This window comes from Lethenteron reissneri, chromosome 14 (genome assembly GCF_015708825.2).
Source record: "Lethenteron reissneri isolate LAM-NWPU_2019-01 chromosome 14, ASM1570882v1, whole genome shotgun sequence".
Taxonomy (NCBI): Eukaryota; Metazoa; Chordata; class Hyperoartia; order Petromyzontiformes; family Petromyzontidae; genus Lethenteron; species Lethenteron reissneri.
The window spans coordinates 4,262,952-4,281,912 of record NC_083792.1 but is presented as its reverse complement, the minus strand read 5'-3'; the positions used below and the strand labels follow the sequence as shown (position 1 = coordinate 4,281,912).

Below are 18,961 nucleotides of genomic sequence, written 5' to 3'. Positions count from 1 at the left end.
GTCAGCGTGCGGGCCTCCAACACAGCGGCACGTTTCACGGAGCTTCTAATCCAAGCCGTGTTGGTGTGGATGACTCGCGTCGCATCTGCCAATGTAGCGACCGCCTATTTTAGTGATGGGCCCACTTGCTTCTTCTCATCGATGGTTATTCACTGGTATTCTCACACCCTAAGAAAATGCGGTCGCGTGTGTGCTTGTCCAATGCGGCGCGTGTTACATTGTAGCCAATAAATAAATAAATTAATAAGAGCCATGTGTCGGCTCTCCATTTAAAAATGACATTGTGTTTTTATTCCATTGGCTTATGGGTCACCCAGACCAATGTTTTCATTCAGAAATACTGTACAAGTAACACAACTTTTAATAGGTTACAATTATCTGTCCCATCAGCAGTCAAGCCCCTCAAGATAAGTACACTTTTACTCAGATGGACACATTTTCATCCACTTATATGTCACCCATAATCTTATACGATGGCTGAAATAATGATTTAAGAACAGTGTTTAACTTGGGCCTACCTGTTTATGCATACAAGTAGACATCTATATATATAAAATCGTTCATGTCTGTGTGTCTGTGTGTGGACTGCACTTTCATTGGACGGCGGTTGCCCCTGGCAACGGCTAGCCACGCCTTCGCCGCTTTCATTGGACGGCGGTTGCCCCTGGCAACGAGTAGCAACTTTTCTCCGCGGGGTGGACGCCATTTTTAATAGCGCGGGGGGGGGGGGGGGGGGACCGGCACCCGTACCCAGCGTTCGCCGGGTGGGAAAATCAGGCAAGGCGGGAGGCTCTGCACGGTGCTAGGCCTCGACACCCAACACGCCACTCTGAGGTAAATTCATACAAATTTCACGTCCTCTACAGAGTGGCGAGGGACGCAGAGTGGCGAGGGAGGGACTCAGCCTCAAAACGAGTAACTGGTGTGGCGTATTAACATCGCCACTGGGGAGACAAAGGCGGCCGGGCGTGGTGGATACAAGTCCCGGGCAAAGCCGGGTCATGACTATGTGTGTATGTGTTTATGTGTATGTCTGTGTGTCTGTATGTATGTGTGTATGTATGTGTCTGTATGTGTTTGTGTGTATGTATGTGTGTGTCTGTATGTATGTGTGTGTGTATGTGTTTGTGTGTATGTATGTGTGTGTTTGTATGTATGTGTATGTCTGTGTGTATGCATGTGTGTGTATGTGTTTGTGTGTATGTGCGTGTATGTATGTGTGTGTATGTGTGTGTCTGCAGCAAGCGCGTGTATGTGTACCTATGGACGCGCGCGCGTGTGTTGTGTAGGGGGAACGGTAGTGTAGTGCTTAGCGTGCTGCCTGTGTCTATGTGTGTGTGTCTGTGTGTGTGTGTCTGTGTGTGTGTGTGTGTCTGTGTGTGTGCGTGTGTGGTGTGTAGGAGGAACGGTAGTGTAGTGCTTAGCGTGCTGCCTGTGTGTGTCTGTGTGTGTGTCTGTGTGTGTGTGTCTGTGTGTGTGTGTCTGTGTGTCTGTGTGTGTGTGTCTGTGTGTCTGTGTGTGTGCGTGTGTGTGTGTGTGCGTGTGTGGTGTGTGGGGAGCGGTAGTGTAGTGGTTAGCGTGGTGTCTGTGTGTGTGTGTCTGTCTGTGTGTCTGTGTGTGTGTTCTGTGTGTGTGTCTGTGTGTGTGCGTGTGTGGTGTGTGGGGAGCGGTAGTGTAGTGGTCAGCGTGCTGTCTGTGTGTCTGTCTGTGTCTGTCTGTGTGTTTCTGCGTGTGTCTGTGTGTGTGTCTGTGCGTCTGTGTGTGTGAGGAGCGGTGGGTGTAGTGGTTAACGCTACGCTGCGCTACCAACCCGGCGAACCGAGTTAGATTCCCGCTCATGGCCACCACCGGTCAAGATTATTTGAACCTCCCCTAGGTCGACTCAGCCTCAAACGAGTAACTGCTGTGGCGTATTAACATCGCCACTGGGGAGACAAAGGCGGCCGGACGTGGTGGATACAAGTCCCGGGCGAAGCCGGGTAGTACAGCTAGTATGCTTATGAAAGTGATATAAGTTCACACACATGCATTTAAATCGTTACATTACTATCGTGAGACTATGCCAAAACTAATCAACAATACCAGGAAAGTAAAATGTAGCACCATATCAATGAACATCTCAACACAGAGCTGAGTGTTATTGATGGAACCAACACGCAGCTCATCAGCTAAATAAAAGCACCATGCCTACGCACTGGAGTAAATAAAGTAATCGGGGATATTTTTTAGCAAAAACGTACAAATAAACACATTACTGCGGAGGGAGCTGGTAGGAACGTTGGGTTGCTCGGTCAATGGCCAGGGTCAACGGCGGCATGGTGTATTCCGCAAATATGCCCGACTGAGAGGACGGGCACAAGCCGGCGTGAGTAGGTTAAACGTTGAGTTTTATAAGAGTACCACGGGGTGACCAGCCCCTCCCCACCCAGCCCCTCCCCACCCTCCCCACCCAGCCCCTCCCAGCCCCTCCCCACCCTCCCCACTCAGCCCCTCCCCACCCTCCCCTCCCCACCCAGCCCCACCCTCCCCACTCAGCCCCTCCCTGCATGACGGACGGACACAATAATCCCCTGTGAGCTGGTGTAACCAGGAGGTTCCTACCAGTAATATCAGGCAATCTTTTACAACCACATTGTTGAAAAATCCATTATTGTATTGCACTACTGTACTTCTGACCTCCAAAGTCTATGCACCCCCACCTTCACAAACCCGCCAATGACGCTGGGTCATTGTGGGCAATCAAATAAACCCCGAAACCCACACAGAATGGGGTGGCTGTCACACAGCAGGCGATTTACAAAAGGGTGGCGCATGTACATCGTAATACAGGAGAGTAGTACCTATTCTCTCTTGCCCTCTTGATATTTGCGCAAAACAAATTACCTGCTGGCTTATTTGCAGAAGAACCACACTGCATTTTGTTTGTTCACTTCCCCCTGCCTGATGGCAGATAAGGACCAGAACAAAAAAAACCTCACTTGTCACTTATTAACTCAATCCACACTTCAAACAGGCAACCTTGGAGATGGTCTCCAAAGACTGAATCAAATATTAGCTGTGGGTTCATGCTTCACGGCAGCTGACTGTGCTGAAATGTGCAGCTGCCCCGCTGCACGGGGAAGGCACAACGCCTTCACACCGGAGCGTGCGCAATTAGCGGTGGCCGGGACTGAATATAACGTTTAACTTGGACCGCATTTAACCGTAGAATAACAATGTAAAAGAGCCTATTAAACCAATAAACCTTAAATTGTCGTGCTTTACATTCGTGGTGTTTGTATAATGACAATGGGATGATTTGTGAATCGCCCAAATGAGTTGTTAACAAAGTTCACGCTGTGATGTAAGCTTATTTGTGTTGAACAAAACACAGCCTACAGATTTACCCTCTATCCTTAACGACCTAGTCACTCTGTTTAATACCACATCTATCATGGGATGACATAAATGCCAACTTTTCGACAGTCTTTATGCTTTTATATAATAGATTATCCAGTACTGCAATTCAAATGCTACAATGCAGATTCCTGGGGAATATAAGTAAGAAAAGAAGCATACACAACACTGCATATCTCTTCTTGATGACGTGGTCGAACGCTTGTGTTGCGTCGTAGTTTTTTGTTAATTTCTTTGAACCTATCTATGTGACTTTACCGAAAGACCCAAAGAATACGAACACTACATATATATGAATAAGTATAACCCGTAAAAACAAAGTTTTTCACTATAAATCCTTTATATGCGTGGCAGCGAACTTAATATAAAGGATTTAAAAATATATTCGCCTGTGGAGGACGCGGGGATCGATCCCGCGACCTTTGGCATGGGAAGCGAGGGCGCTACCAACTGCGCTACTCCGCCACGGCCTGTGGAGGGGTTACGCTCTGGGCTCTTATACTCTGACGTTCAGCCAAAGCGATGAATGAGTTCTATTTGAATATATGTAAAATAATTTTTTTTGCCTAAAAAGTGTAAAATTTTGGGAATTTTTTTTCACGAACATTAATTGTCTGGCACAACGAGTCTGTGTGGAAAATGTCAGCTCGATTGGATCACGGGAAGTGGGTTAAAAAACGACCGAAAGATTTGCACGGTCGTAAGCAAGCAAGCAAGCACGCAAGCAAGCAAGCAAGCAAGCACGCAAGCAAGCATGCGAACTTAATATAAAGGATTTAAAAATAAAAATACATGAAGCTAGCTGGGTGGCTCAGAGGTCAGAGCAATGAGTTTGTACCGCAGAGCGAGAACCATAGGTTTGGATCAGGGTAGCCGCCTATGAATAAACCAGATTCTCAAATTTAAGTCCATGGGTCAGAGCAGAAATAGGTAGCGCAGAAGGTATTTTTGGTTCAGCGTTGAGACTGGAAGGTCGTGTTTTGTCGTTGATTGTGCTCCGAATTATAACCCAGTGGTATTAAAGAATCATGACATCGTCCCGTTTTGGTCTGTAACTATATGGATACATTTATACGGCTAATAAGAGTGAATTACTTGATATTCCACTTTTTTTTAAACGGTTAGCATATAATTCACTGTTATTGGTGCCATACATAAATGGGAACCACTCTTGTTATGATGCCACGTCAGGTGGTGCTGACAAGTTGATTACCTTGTTTTTGGGTTCATAATTAGATGGACTTACCCTGGTCACTAATAAACGCACAAAGAGTATTTAGTTTTCTCTCTCTTAATTTGGCAAAATGACAGCTATGATAATTAAAAAAATATAAGTTTTACAGCCATGCACTCAACATTTACATTCAGCAGGGCTACGGGAAAGTGGAGCCACCCCATAGTATGGATAAGAGATTCCTGTATTGGTAGAATGCTGAAATGATACGTCATCTAATGATATGGTGGCAACAACACAATTTAAAACAATTTGCAAGGATAAACTAAATTGTGATGCAAAAGTGTCTATAGAATGGTGTTCAAACCATTCTTGTGGGTATAACAAAATGTCAATATCTTCATTGTGGCCTAATGAGCATCAATACCATCTGTTCAATTACTGCACCTATCCATTTATAAAATGTTAGTCAAGGGGTAGGCTTCTGATTCTTAGAAAAAAACCTAAAAAAATGTTTATTAACTGCTTGGTTTACATTGTAGCCATATTCCATCCGAATAGTCTTCTTGCTCGATATGGAGTACTAATCAGTATGCAGCAATCCCCACTATAAGTCGCTACATTAAGCGATGTTTCGCTTGTACATTGTCGATTAATTAGGGAACATATTTCAACATAAATGTTGTCGCATATGTTATTTAAATAAAAATGTGAAAAAAAATCGCGAATTTTTTGTTTACGAGGAACGCACGTTGTGATGAAATACCGTACTGTATGTGCATAATGTGAACCACCGAAAATCCCTCAATCAGGTGGGGAGAGTTTCCTCCACGTGGCAGAGGGAAGCTGGAATAGACAATGTGGAGGAATCGGCCATGGTGGAATTGCTTGAGTCACATGGTGAGGAACAGTCAACGGAGGATTTGATGCAGCTAGAAGAGGCCGATTAAATGATACCACCACCACCACCACCACGAATATCAACTTCAAAAGGGTTGCTAGAAGCTTTGATAATTTGAAAGCAGTAATGGACATCTTCAGAGAGGATGTTCCAAACCGAGAACGCAGCTCGAGTTAATAGGACGAGTGGCATTCACTGCTCACAAAGGAGTTGTCGTACCAGAAGATAAATGCTGTGCAGCTTTCTTTGGTAGATTTTTTTTTTTGACGTTCTGCATTAAATCCACAAAGTCCAGAAGAGAACCAGCTTCTTCCTCTGGTGAACATTCCCATTGCTCCAGCTTCAACATGAGATGAAGAGGAAAGTGATCCAGCCCCTTTGTCTGCATGGCTCCACCACTGCCCACCCCAAGAGGCCTCGCTCACCAAGCTCTTAAAACATTTCTGGTAAGTTTTATGCGAATTATTTGTACGTATCATTAGTTAAAATGTAATTCGGCAAGGAACACAACCCCCGATTTCAACATTAAGTAGATGGGACATTAGAGTACGCCGTACATTCTACATTAGAGCTCGCTTTAAGTAATGTTGCGTTACGAAGCATTTCCCAAGAACGCATCCCTTACGTATAAGCGAGGGATTCCTGTATTACAGTATAATATAAAAAATTAACCTGTAAAAACAACGTTTTTCACTATAAATCCTTTATATGCATGGCGTCCTCTGGCTTGAGATGACTGCCACCTATAGGTCAGATGATTGCCTGCCACCATTAAGCAATTGGTAATTAAATATAATTTATTTTTTCCTAAAAAGTGTAACATTTTTGGAAAAAAATTTCACGAAAATAAATTGTCACGCACAACGAGTCTGTGTGCAAAATGTCAGCTCGATTGGATCACGGGAAGTGGGTTAAAAAACGACCGAAAGATTTCCACGGTCGTAAGCGCGCAAGCAAGCAAACTTAATATAAAGGATTTAAAAATGATCTGCAAACACAATTTATTTGAAAACATGAATGTTCCCATACTCTTAGGTTTTTCGGTAAAGTCACGTAGGTAAAAAATAAAAAAAATAATTTAGTGTATCACTTGATACAGTAAATTTAGCTGTGACGGTCCCACCTGATGACGGAGACTTGTGTTGCCTCCGAAACGTCCTGATTTATTATTTTATTTCTATTATTTTGATTACTTATTTTTTTTACCTACGTGACTTTACCGAAAAAACTTAAGAGTATGAATCCTTGCAATCTCGAAAGCTTCAAATCTAGAATGAATGTTCCCGATTTCCATAAAACGTTACAATACGTAATGACCGTGTTCACAATGCAGAGAAGAACATTCTTACATTATAAAAATTCTATTTTTATACAAAGTCTGTCCCGTGCTTCCACTGTATCTCAAATTCTCCATATAATACGACCCATTTTCAGCAGAAGCTTTTATGGGATTAGTGATGTGATTTGCCTGTTACAGCCGGTAAAATAAAATCTGAGGGAAATCTCACTTCAGGTGAGTGCACCTGTGATCTATTCACTTAACTGGTTCACAAATAGCAGCAGCAACACACAATCTAGCAAACAGTAATATATTTGATATATTAAACAAGTAATGTAAAACAAAACCTATAAAAAAAATACTGACCAGTATTTGCCCCAGTACAATACCGCATTGTTAATCCGAGGAATGTGCGATGCAATCAGTTCAGAATCTGCCTGTTTGACAACAGTGCATGAATTTGCGAGACTCTTAAGCGTTTGGGGACATTTGCATTCATTCAGGGAATGCTGGTATAAGTAGCTTGGCAGAAACGGTGGCCTGACAGGGGTAAATCCATTGCACTCGATCATGGAAATTAGATTTGCAGTCCAATTATGTTTGGATTTTGCAATAGAAAAAATAAGCCCTGAGCACAAGCTCAGATTGTTGGGCATTATTACGAGGCATGTAACGGTTCACCTCACTGCTGCCGCGATTTGATGAATTGTCGGAATGTGCATCACAAATCGATTCAAGCAGCAAGTTTTTATCTTGCTTGTATCTTCTGTACTGTGTGTGATGTGTTACATCTCACTGCACTGTCCAGTACCATGGATACTCTACAATTCATTTTCTGTACGTCGTACATTCTACTAACCACTACCCTTTAAGGATCATTTGCATACAATTTGGTGATATCAAAATATATTATTATATGCATGATGCAATACATGTATCATGAGCATTAAATGTTGGTTAAATCGACTTGATAGATCTGTAAATGCCTATTGATTACCTATCATTAGACAGAGTGATTTAAGAGATTGACTGATTTTTAGGCTCAATATATTAGTGCACACGTCAAATTGGGCATGCAAGAATCATTTACGGGTAATGAAAATCATAGGCCGACAGGGTGGTGAGATGTTGACTATCTCGCCTGGTACACAGGAGGTCGTGGGTTCGATCCCGACCCTGATGTCTGCTGTATATTTTAAATTCGCATGTTCTCCCTGTGGTCACGTGGCGATGTTTGCCTGGTATACAGGAGGTCGTGGGTTTGATCCTAACTTTGACGCCTGCTGTATGTTTTGAGCTTGCGTGTCTCTTTCTCTCTCCCCATGGTCGCGTGGATTTTTCTCCGGATCCTCCGGTTTTTCCTTCCACATTTTGAAACGTGCATTTAGATTATTTGCTGCTATAAATTTCAACATGATAAGCCACACTTTGCTGAGCTATCATTTGTGGCCAGGTCGCCTCTGAAAGAGCTATATAGCTCAGTGGGGCCTTTCCTAGTAAACAAAAAAATGTGAATGATACAGTCAGACAAATTTTAAAAAGAGGGCCAAAATTTTCACTTCCAAGACAGACAATACAAATAAGAGAATAGAAATATCTTGTCCGGACAGATTCTCCGGTCGTATAAATTGACGAGTGTTTAACTCTTGTTGACTTGAATTCACTTTATTTTAACGGCTTCTCGTATGCGTGAGAGGAGTGTGGTCATTATTGCAGGCCGGAAGGGTTTAAAGTAACGGCGTGCTCTTTTCTCCTGAAGTTACCGCACACGCCACACCACAACTATTTTTACGGAGAAAAGTAATGCATTCTTCAATCAAATTACAACTCCTGAAGCTTGACATTGCATCACATTGTAGTTAAAGTGAAGCATTAAATGTCTACCAAGCATAGGCAGTAAGTAAATCAATCTCTGGCACCATGGCAACATGTTGTAATTATAGCCATCTGCACGAATTTCACTGCTGAAATGGGTTATTAATTCACATCACAATCTCGTAAAGAAATTGGTAATGAGAGTGGACAATTTTAGCATTTACCGAATAAAATATTTGTTTCCAAGCAGTCAAGAAAAACGTGACAAGTCATGCAATGCATACCTCCACCATACGAGCCAGCATTAAATTATATTTAGCTGTTAAAGTGATTAAACGCATCAACTATGCGAGAGATGCAAGTGTGGTATATTCTTCATAGGTAAACTATTGCTCAAATGCTTAACGACACAATGCTTGAAATGTTCTTTCGTAATTACACATGATGAACACGAAGCTAGGTGGTGCAAAGCAGTTGACTACGTACGTTGCGAAAGAAGCTCAATATACATACATACATAGCTATTCTTGGGTCTTTCGGTAAAGTCACGTAGATAAATTCAAAGAAAATAACAAAAAAACTACGACGTTTCGATCGCAACACAAGCAATCGTCATCAGGAGAAAAAAATTAAACCGTAAAAACTAAGTTTTTCGCTATAAATCCTTTATATGCGTGGCGGCTAGAGTCCTCTCGTCCTCTGGCTTGAGATGGCTGCCACCTGTGGGTCAGATGATTGCCTGCCACCATTAAGCAATTGGTAATTAAATATAAAAAAAAAATTCCTAAAAAGTGTAAAATTTTGGAAAAAATGTTTCACGAATATAAATTGTCACGCACAACGAGTCTGTGTGCAAAATGTCAGCTCGATTGGATCACGGGAAGTGGGTTAAAAAACGACCGAAAGATTTGCACGGTCGTAAGCGCGCAAGCAAGCAAGCAAGCGAACTTAATATAAAGGATTAAAAAAATCCTTTATATGCGTGGCGGCTAGAGTCCTCTCGTCCTCTGGCTTGAGATGGCTGCCACCTATAGGTCAGATGATTGCCTGCCACCATTAAGCAATTGGTAATTAAATATAAGTTCTTTTTTCCTAAAAAGTGTCAAATTTTGGAGAGAAAAAAATTCACGAAAATAAATTGTCATCCACAACGAGTCTGTGTGCAAAATGTCAGCTCGATTGGATCACGGGAAGTGGGTTAAAAAACGACCGAAAGATTTGCACGGTCGTAAGCACGCAAGCAAGCAAGCAAGTGAACTTAATATAAAGGATTAAAAAAATTAACCCGTAAAAACAAAGTTTTTCACTCTAAATGCGTGGCGGCTAGAGTCCTCTCGTCCTCTGGCTTGAGATGGCTGCCACCTATGGGTCAGATGATTGTTGCCAGCATTAAGCAATTGGTAATTAAATATTTTTAAAAAATTCCCTAAACAGTGTAAAATTTTGGAAAAAAAAATTTCACGAAAATTAATTGACACGCACAACGAGTCTGTGTGGAAAATGTCAGCTCGATTGGATCACGGGAAGTGGGTTAAAAAACGACCGGAAGATTTGCACGGTCGTAAGCAAGCAAGCAAGCACGCAAGCAAGCAAGCAAGCGAACTTAATATAAAGGATTTAAAAATAGCGGGAAAGCTGCTGAGGCAGGCTGTTTTAAAGGTTTGAAATGGGTGTAGCCCAAGGGTCATAAGCGAAGTGAGTGAGGCGAGTGATGTTAAAGTGAGAAATTTGCATGTAAATGTAAGATCGGAGAGCTGCTGACGATTGCTTGTGTTGCGATCGAAACGTCGTAGTTTTTGCGTTATTTTTTGTTTATTTTCTTGAACCTATCTACGTGACTTTACCAAAAGACCCAAGAATATGAATTCCTGCAGTCACGAAAGCTTTAAGTCAAGATTTATACATACATAGCGTTAGAAAGCTCAACTAACAATCAGATGATTACAAGTTCATATCCCAATCAGAAATAGATTGAGCCCATGACACCTGTGGGGTTGGCAAAGTGAAGAGCACATTGTGAGATATCACAATGGCCCCCACCACAGTAATGTAGAATTCCTCCCAGTGGCTCAAAACCGCCAACAATGATGGGCACAGCAGCTTGGCGCATTCAGGCAGAGAAACAATAATTTGAAAAGTGTGCAAAGAAACATGAATAGATGCAAGCCTGGAATTACAGTGCAAGGAAAGCGGCCCACAACAATTTGAGGACATACGCAATTTAGAAACAACCGAATGACTTAACCCTTTTCCGTTCTGATAATGTACGTCTACGCCATCAAAATGAAACCGGAATTTAAAAAATAAAATAACGTTTTCGGTACCGAGGTTCCCACAAGGCCATGCGGGGAAGGCGTGTGGCACAGTTTGGTGTCAGCTGTCATAGAGTGTAGTCATGTCGCTACAGTTCTCAGCGGTGAGTACAATGTCTTTTAAATAAAATTAATGCCGAGCCGCTTGCATGTTCCAAGATTCAGAGGTGAACAGGAACCACCTGCAGCTTGCGGACGTCTCAATGGGAAAAGGTTAATAAAAGCCGGCTTGGGCAGAACATCGCTCGACAAGGATGAGGGCCAGCGGTCGAGACGAAAGCCGCAGTTGCAGCCAAGGGAGGGTAAAGCGTCCGAGATGACCGATCAAATCAGCTCGTGCACAGGTGCTCGAGAGACAAAGAGAGACAGCGACGACAGCTTGGGAAGGCCTTTATCCAGCACTCTATTGATCATGGCTGATGATGATGGTGATAGATGCCGTGATTTCGATTTAAAGCTTTCGTGACTGCAGGGATTCATCTTCTTGGTTCTTTCGGTAAAAGTCACGTAGAAGGGAAGTAATAAAATAATAAAATATAGATATTAATAATACAATAATATATTATTATATTATTTTATTGTTACTTTATTTTATAATATTATTACATTATTTTATTATGTTTTATTTTTATTATTTTATTACGTCCCTTCTACGTGACTTTACCGAAAGAACCAAGAAGATGAAATATGCTGTGATTTTAAGATAAGATCCGAGAATTTCAGTATGCCGGTATAAAGATTTGTACGATAGATTTGTTTTGGCCCACCAGAATAGCCTTCCCATTGCCATGCGGCCATTGGATTCACGAGAAGGGCCTGAACCCACCTGCAGCATGAGCTCGCACTCGTCACGCCCGACGAAGATCATCTCCTTGGGCAGCCGGTTGCGGGTGCCGCTGCCCGCCACGAGGAACCACGACGTGACACTCATCCTTGCTCCGCCGCCTCGCCACGCACGACCTGGGGACTCGTCCTCATAAAAAAAACACTGCCCAGACGCACAGGGCGTGGTGTCCAGGTCAGAAAAAAAGAATTAAATCCTTCAGCTTTCATTGGTGCAAAGCAAGCAGCCGTCATGTAAAGCGTCTGCCCACATGCACGCAAACAGTAGGTACACAGTGCCCGGTAGAAACATCTGCGTGTCAGCAGTGGTGTTGGACATCAGAATTCTGTGCACGGATTTGATCTACTTAAATTGAGTGGTTTCATTTTTTAATATATATACGTTTGGCGGCATGCTATTGTTCGAGAGCATGTTCAAATTTGTTAATTAGGTTTGTTAATTTTAATTAGCGGACTGGTTTATTTAAAATAACAGTTGCCATTTATGTACTATATGCAACAAAATATTAGTAGATTATATTAAACGTAAAATCATATATTTTTTAAATGCCAGTGACAGTACAGTTTATACAAGAATCAAATGTATATCAAACAATAAATATTTTGATAAAGCATCGAAAAAAATCACACAACGAATTAAATGCAAAATATATGTAAAATAGAGAGCCACTATATGTGTGAAGAGGAAAAAGCTGAGAGCATCACAGATTAAACCGCAAATATGGCTTTAACACACAGTATGGTAACAATACATTATAATAACAGTATCAATGAAACCACTTGAATTGATTAAAGTGAGCATCATATTTAAAAATTAATGTGTATTACTATTTATGGTTTACGATTCAAAACTGCATTATTCCCATTATTACTGGGCTCCAAAAGACGGTCCCTTACGGGACGAGGGAAAATGTATGCGTGCCCACAAGGGACCACTGCATTTTGTGGTTGTTATTGATGGCAGGTCTACACATTCAGGTTTTTTTTTAAATAGGTTTAAAGATTTCCTGTTAAATTAATCCACATCAACGTTGATGTCTGGTGTGGCTGTTACATTACAGAAGGACATTTTTTTTTAAAGACATATTTGATCAATACAGTACTGACATGTTTGCCACAAATAGCTGCCCCACCAAAATGAACACGGGAATAAGCCATGTGCAGAACAAACGTTGGCAGCAAATTAATAAATGTAACCGTTGAGCAAGGGTAACAGATTAACCAGTGAAAGAATGATTACGTGAATTTCTTCGGGTAACTACTTTTCGTGAACTCGCTCTACTGTACATCGCACTGTTCCATACAAGGAATAAACAAATATTTCTACCAATAAAATGTTTTTACCGTAGAGTCAATGTTTTAATTTGGCGTGTAGCAGTAGATTTTTATATACCAATGCACGCAAAAAATTGTGCATGTACGAATTATTTTCAATCTTGATTTGAAGCTTTCGTGACTGCAGGAATCCATACTCTTTGGTTCTTTCGGTAAAGTCACGTAAGTAGAAAATAAAATAAATTACGACGTTTCAGGTGCAACACAAGCGTCCGTCATCAGGTGGGAAAGCATGGTCTGACCTTTGGGATACACCCATGTCAAACCTTTTAAAACAGTCTGCATCAGCAGCAGGCCACGCTTTCACACCTGATAACGGACGCTTGTGTTTCGCCCAAAACGTCGTGATCTATTTTATTTTATACCTACGTGACTTTACCGAAAGAACCAAAGAGTATGAATTATTTTCAATTTGTGCAAAATGTGCGCATTTATTTTTTACTTTAGACTATTGGTTGCGACAAATTATGCAAACCGAACGAGACAGTAGCGTCGACTATACGTAACAAGAAGTACCACATAAAGACGACAACACATGAACTCGTGCCTCAGAGGGGCAACTGTGGAAGTTGGACGATAAGGCCTCACGTAAGGCTGCGTAGCTCAGTGAGTGAATATATGTTGAACTTCTTTCACACCGTACATAGTCAACCGTGCTAATCCGTGGTGTGGGGGAAAGACAACAAAATAAACACAAAAATCAGTTCTAAAGAAATTAGTTTTCAATCTAGATTAAACAGTTCAAAGCTCTAGTGGCTTCCTGTCAGAATAAAAGCATTCCAGACGGACGCAAAAGCGCATTTGAAAGCGCGCGATGCAGTGACCGTCTCTGTTGGATGGCCAGCTTAAAGCCGCTGAGAGGATAACTGGAGTTAGCGTGATAGTTGATGCTCTTGGACGAGAATGCGTCAGTAAATAAGGTAGAAAATCTGAATAAGACAGACAGTAGCATGAATAACACAAGCAAATGACATGCAAATTTTATGTAAATTATATTCTGTAACATTTCTAAAAATGGGACAAACCAAGACTAAAGGAAAAAACTATTCAAATCAGAGGTTTCAAACACACACCTGTATTTACATTATTAATTAATTAACCACAGATCATAACAATTCACGTAATTCTGAGATTTGCTATGGGGTGGGTGGGTGAATGATTCCAAGTCTGGTTTACTTTGCACATTTATCATAATTTGCTGGAGACAGCTGTCAAGACGGGCCACGCGTCCCTGTTATTTAATTATTACACGCTTTTTAACACATTCCTGCGCAGGGAGCTGGTAGGAACGTTGGGTTGCTCGGTCAATGGTCAGGGTCAACGGCGGCGTGGTGTATTCCGCAAATATGCCCGACTATGAGGGGCGGCACAAGCCGGCGTGAGTAGGTTAAACGTTGAGTTTTATAAGGGCACCACGGGGTGACCAGCCCCTCCACACCCAGCCCCACCCCTCCCACCCCCCACCCTCCCCACCCAGCCCCTCCCCTCCCCACCCAGCCCCTCCCTGCACGACGGACAGACACAATAATCCCCTGTGGGCTGGTGTAACCAGAGGTTCCTACCAGTATTAACTCACTCTGTTGTTGTATCCTCAAATCTTGTAACTCAATTATTACCCACTTCCCAATGTAGTATCGACTACAAATTTGGTATACTTGTGTCATACTGATGACAATACTATATTCTATCATTAAAAATAAAAATATATAATTTTAAACATTATTTTTTATATGTTATGTTTTGGCTTGGGTCTAATTGTCCACGCTCAACTGACGTTGGCTGTAAATCACCACGGCCCCTTACGTTATGGCAAGCTTCGGGGCCACTTCCTGGAGTCGTGGAGTTCTACTATTACTAGTACGGTACATTTCATTAAAGCGTGTTTTAAAAAAGTTTTTTTAAACATTACTTATTTTGAGACAAGGTAACTATTTCAGTCACACTCCACAGGAAGAAAACCATCATATACAGGTACTGTAGTCAATTGCTGTCAACCGATGTCTTAGGAGCACAGTGGGGGGAAGGGGAGGTTTGGCTTATTTTAGCCGTCCGACCAAAGCCTCTGTAGCATAGTAATAAAAACGTGACCTTTGTGATGTTACAGCCACAGCATGCCATAAAGCTGCTAAAGTATACATTCGGACGTCCATGTCATTCCAAGATTCATTTCAAAGCGCTGCCCGTTGAAAAGTTGAATGGCAAATCATTTGAAATCGTTTACATTTAAATTAGCATTAATCTATTTTAAATAAATTATATCAGATCAAAGAACAAACTAAACAAGGGAATGACTTTCATCACGAGGATAACAGTTACTATTCACCAATGGGCCTTTCATATCAATGTATTCTTGTGGGATTTGATTGAACAGGACGAGCAAAACCTCCTAGGTTACCAGAATAATAAAAACAACATAACCTACCACCCCCACGTTTCTTTTGAATCGCTCACAGTAAACTGAGGCATTGCATAATGATTTTTAACAAATCAGTTTCACCTCGCATTGTGGTTTTTTAGGGTACTTTCGCATGCAAAACACTAATTAAGGAATTGGGAAAATATCCTTATCCATTCCCTTCGTGAAAGAGTGTCATCCTGCATTGTACAGTGGTAGACTGCTAATACATTGTCACTGGTTTTGTAAACGCTACTATAAACATTTTCCACACACCACCCCAATCCTCAAATCCCTCCATTGGATTCCTAGCCAATTCCAGATCAACTGCAAGCTTACAATATCTTCATGGAATCTCCCCTGCCTGCCACTACCGTCTCATCTAAATCTTGATGTAGCCCCCATCCCTGTATCCTGCTCCAACAAACAAGTTGTTTTTAAACCTTAAGTCCAACCTACGCACGATCGATAGAAGGTCGCACCTTCTCTGCTGCTCCCTCTGAAATCTGTAACTCCCACTTCCTGGCTGTCTGCACTGCTGACTCACTTGCCCCCCTGTTCAAGTCCACGCTGTCAACCTCTCCTCTTCTCTGCCTACGTCACTCACCTCTGAAGTTTCTTCGTTCGCACCTTTACCATGCCATGCTACGAATAAAGGCCATTGCTTGAAATGTCACCCATGTAAATATGGCAAAAATATTACCCATGACTCGTTTGGAATACTATATACATAGCAATGGTCACCTGCTGTGAAAAGTTGCCAAGACCCTCCTGAAAAAGTGTCTTGAGACTCAATGAGGCTTTCCTGGGAAAACAAGCATAATAAAAAAAACTGTATATATATTTTTCCTTTTAATAGTGTCATTGACTATAATGTTGGTGGAATGTTTTTGTTAAGCACCATATATTGATTTTTAAAAAAAGTTGTAATGTAAATACTATTGCCTTCTATTATTAAATGCTATATAAAATATTCTGACAGGCAATTGTCTTTCAATCAATAACTACACGTTGAGTTGTCTAAAGGCCACATTCCCTTGTATATCCTTCATAAATCTATGATTAATGGCTAATCTTCATTTAAAATTGACATTCTGGCAAGGAACAGCCTTAGAGTGGCACCAACATTACAATGCCCACATTCTAGACAAATCCCTTCATGCGTCCATACTAAAGCCTACAATGGGAAATGTCAGTCACCTGTACAGTGATTTGTTACCCACATTTAAACTGCACTTCAGCTTGTTAAATACAATTACTGCACATGTAATAATGTCTCCAATCGTAAACGAAGTAGAATTAAAAGTCAACTGATGTTCTGGTCTACCTGGCAAGATTGATTTTCCACATCAACCGCTTGATTATTTTTGGTATTCAACGGCTACAGATTAATTTTACGTTGTGTAGCAAAATGAATGCATTTCAAAGAGAGGTCATTACTTAAAAAAAACATTCCGTAATTCCCCTCTAAAGTGTTGGAGGAAATTGTCTCAAATGCGGTTCTACCAAAATGATCACTTGTAGCACGCTGCTCTATAGGTAAGTGATCGGCTGCCCAATCACTATTTTCAAAGCAAAGCATATTCAATCTTCTGGCTGTACCTGTCTGACCGACAAATAAAAAAGCAAGCAGAGATAATTTTTTCTCAACACCGAGTGTATTTCCACTGTTGTTAAAAGGTCAATGCATTGTTCGCAGAGGACACACAATTTTTTTTTATAAACTAAAAGCCTGTTGGACAATGCTCTTTTCAATGTGTTTAGTAGACGAGTTACATACATTTACACTTGAAATTGTTGGACGGGATTTCTTTGTCGCTGCTAAAAAGCATAATGACAACTAAATGTCACGCATTCAACTGAGTGAATAAAAATTTACCTTATCCTGTTCAGCTCTCACTTATTGCAAATTCTCACCACAGTAACATACCCACACAACACTTACATACAACTTAAGACTCCATCATAATGACTGCCTACGGTTAGTAAGTAACAAAGCCGAGCTCGTGTTAATATCACATCACGTGCTAGTTATCAATCACACAAGAATGAGACGTATTTGCATGCACGCTTATCTGCATTAGGCTTTGATTAATGACAACTCCAATTACACTGTCACGCTTTTTTTTCAGCTCCCAGGAGTAAAAAAAACCAAGGCCGCCTTGTATCAATCATCGAATGAGACCGCAAATGTCAGTAGAGCGGCAGAAACCTATCATCAGATTCTATCTGCAGACGCAACACTGCCAAACGACCCCTAGAATCATGGAATGTCACTGTAGGCTGCGGCACACGTTTGGTTTTTTTCTATATACATTCATTGAGTTCAGTTCGCCAGACTTAAGTCCTTAGAGATGACATGTCTGTCCCCCCCAATCAGCAAGTGATGCGTTTTGTTGTGGAATGAATTAGCAGTCTCGACCGCAGTTAAAATTGTGGCATATCCAAATAAATTTGCACTAATGTTTTCAGTGCATTGTTTAGCCATTGCAAAAATAGCTGTTAAAAACACCCCACGCAAGAGAATATGTGATACAATCGCTCAATTTCCTGTTCATGAAAAGGTCCATCGAGGTATGTTTGCAAGGGACAAAACTAAACGTAATTTGCACGTAAAATTTACACCGCTTTCATTTGAGAGCATTGATAAAGAATAATGATTAACTATGAATAACCCAACCAATAATAGATTTCCATTGTAATTGACTAAATATGACCCCTCCCCCCACCCCTCTGGTCTTCGTACCCGATTGGCTCACAAGTGATAACATCACATTTAGCCCCCTCTTATACAGGTAGGAACAACAGCTTCCACACTGCCCACTAGGGATTATTTGTCTGTCTGTCTGTTGTGCATATCCGGAATTCCGCCCACCCATGCACCTCCCCACCGAACACCGAGCATAGCCGCGATTGGTTGACGATGTCGGGGAGGGTGGGGGGGAAGGGTCAACATGCCCACTGATCCAACTCCCCCACCTCCCCCTGAACGTTGCGCTGTCCAACCAAGTTCCTACCTGCCCAATCCGAAGGAACGTGTTTTAAGATGCAACAGCAGAAGGATTTCTCCACCATTCTGACTGTCGCCTGATGAGGCTGGTTGTAATTTCTAGCAAAAACGTCGTGCTCGAATATAAATTTGTGGGTTTACTCTCCAACACACCGGTGTGCTGAACTAGTAACTAATTGGCATGTTTGTATACGTCACAAACCTTACTTATTGGCTGTGTCGGGTGGTGTCGGGTTTAACAACACGTGTATATTTACACGATCTAACCTAAAAAAAAAACCTCTATTATGGATTAATAAAGAAATGTAAAAAATACATGAATTACTAGTCAACACAAGTTGACAGCAATAAACATGAATATAAATGGCCATGTAAACACAGTTCGAGATCTGTTATTTACCATGGTGAAAACTCACTCATGTGTAGTATTATTCGGTTGTGTAGGGCTGGGTATCCTTGGTTATCGGACGACATTGAAAATGGAAATTAACATCAAATCTT

At 41.5% G+C, this 18,961-nt stretch overlaps 1 protein-coding gene across 1 annotated transcript in view; it reads right to left on the bottom strand.

Moving 5' to 3' along the window:
- The window catches only part of LOC133342269 (centrosomal protein of 170 kDa-like), an 83,483-nt gene that overhangs the window by 61,966 nt on the left and 2,556 nt on the right, over positions 1-18,961 (bottom strand). Inside the window, 1 exon segment of the mRNA XM_061551321.1 lies at positions 11,704-11,865. Within this exon segment, the coding sequence (XP_061407305.1) occupies positions 11,704-11,808 (105 nt within the window). The 5' untranslated portion in view covers positions 11,809-11,865.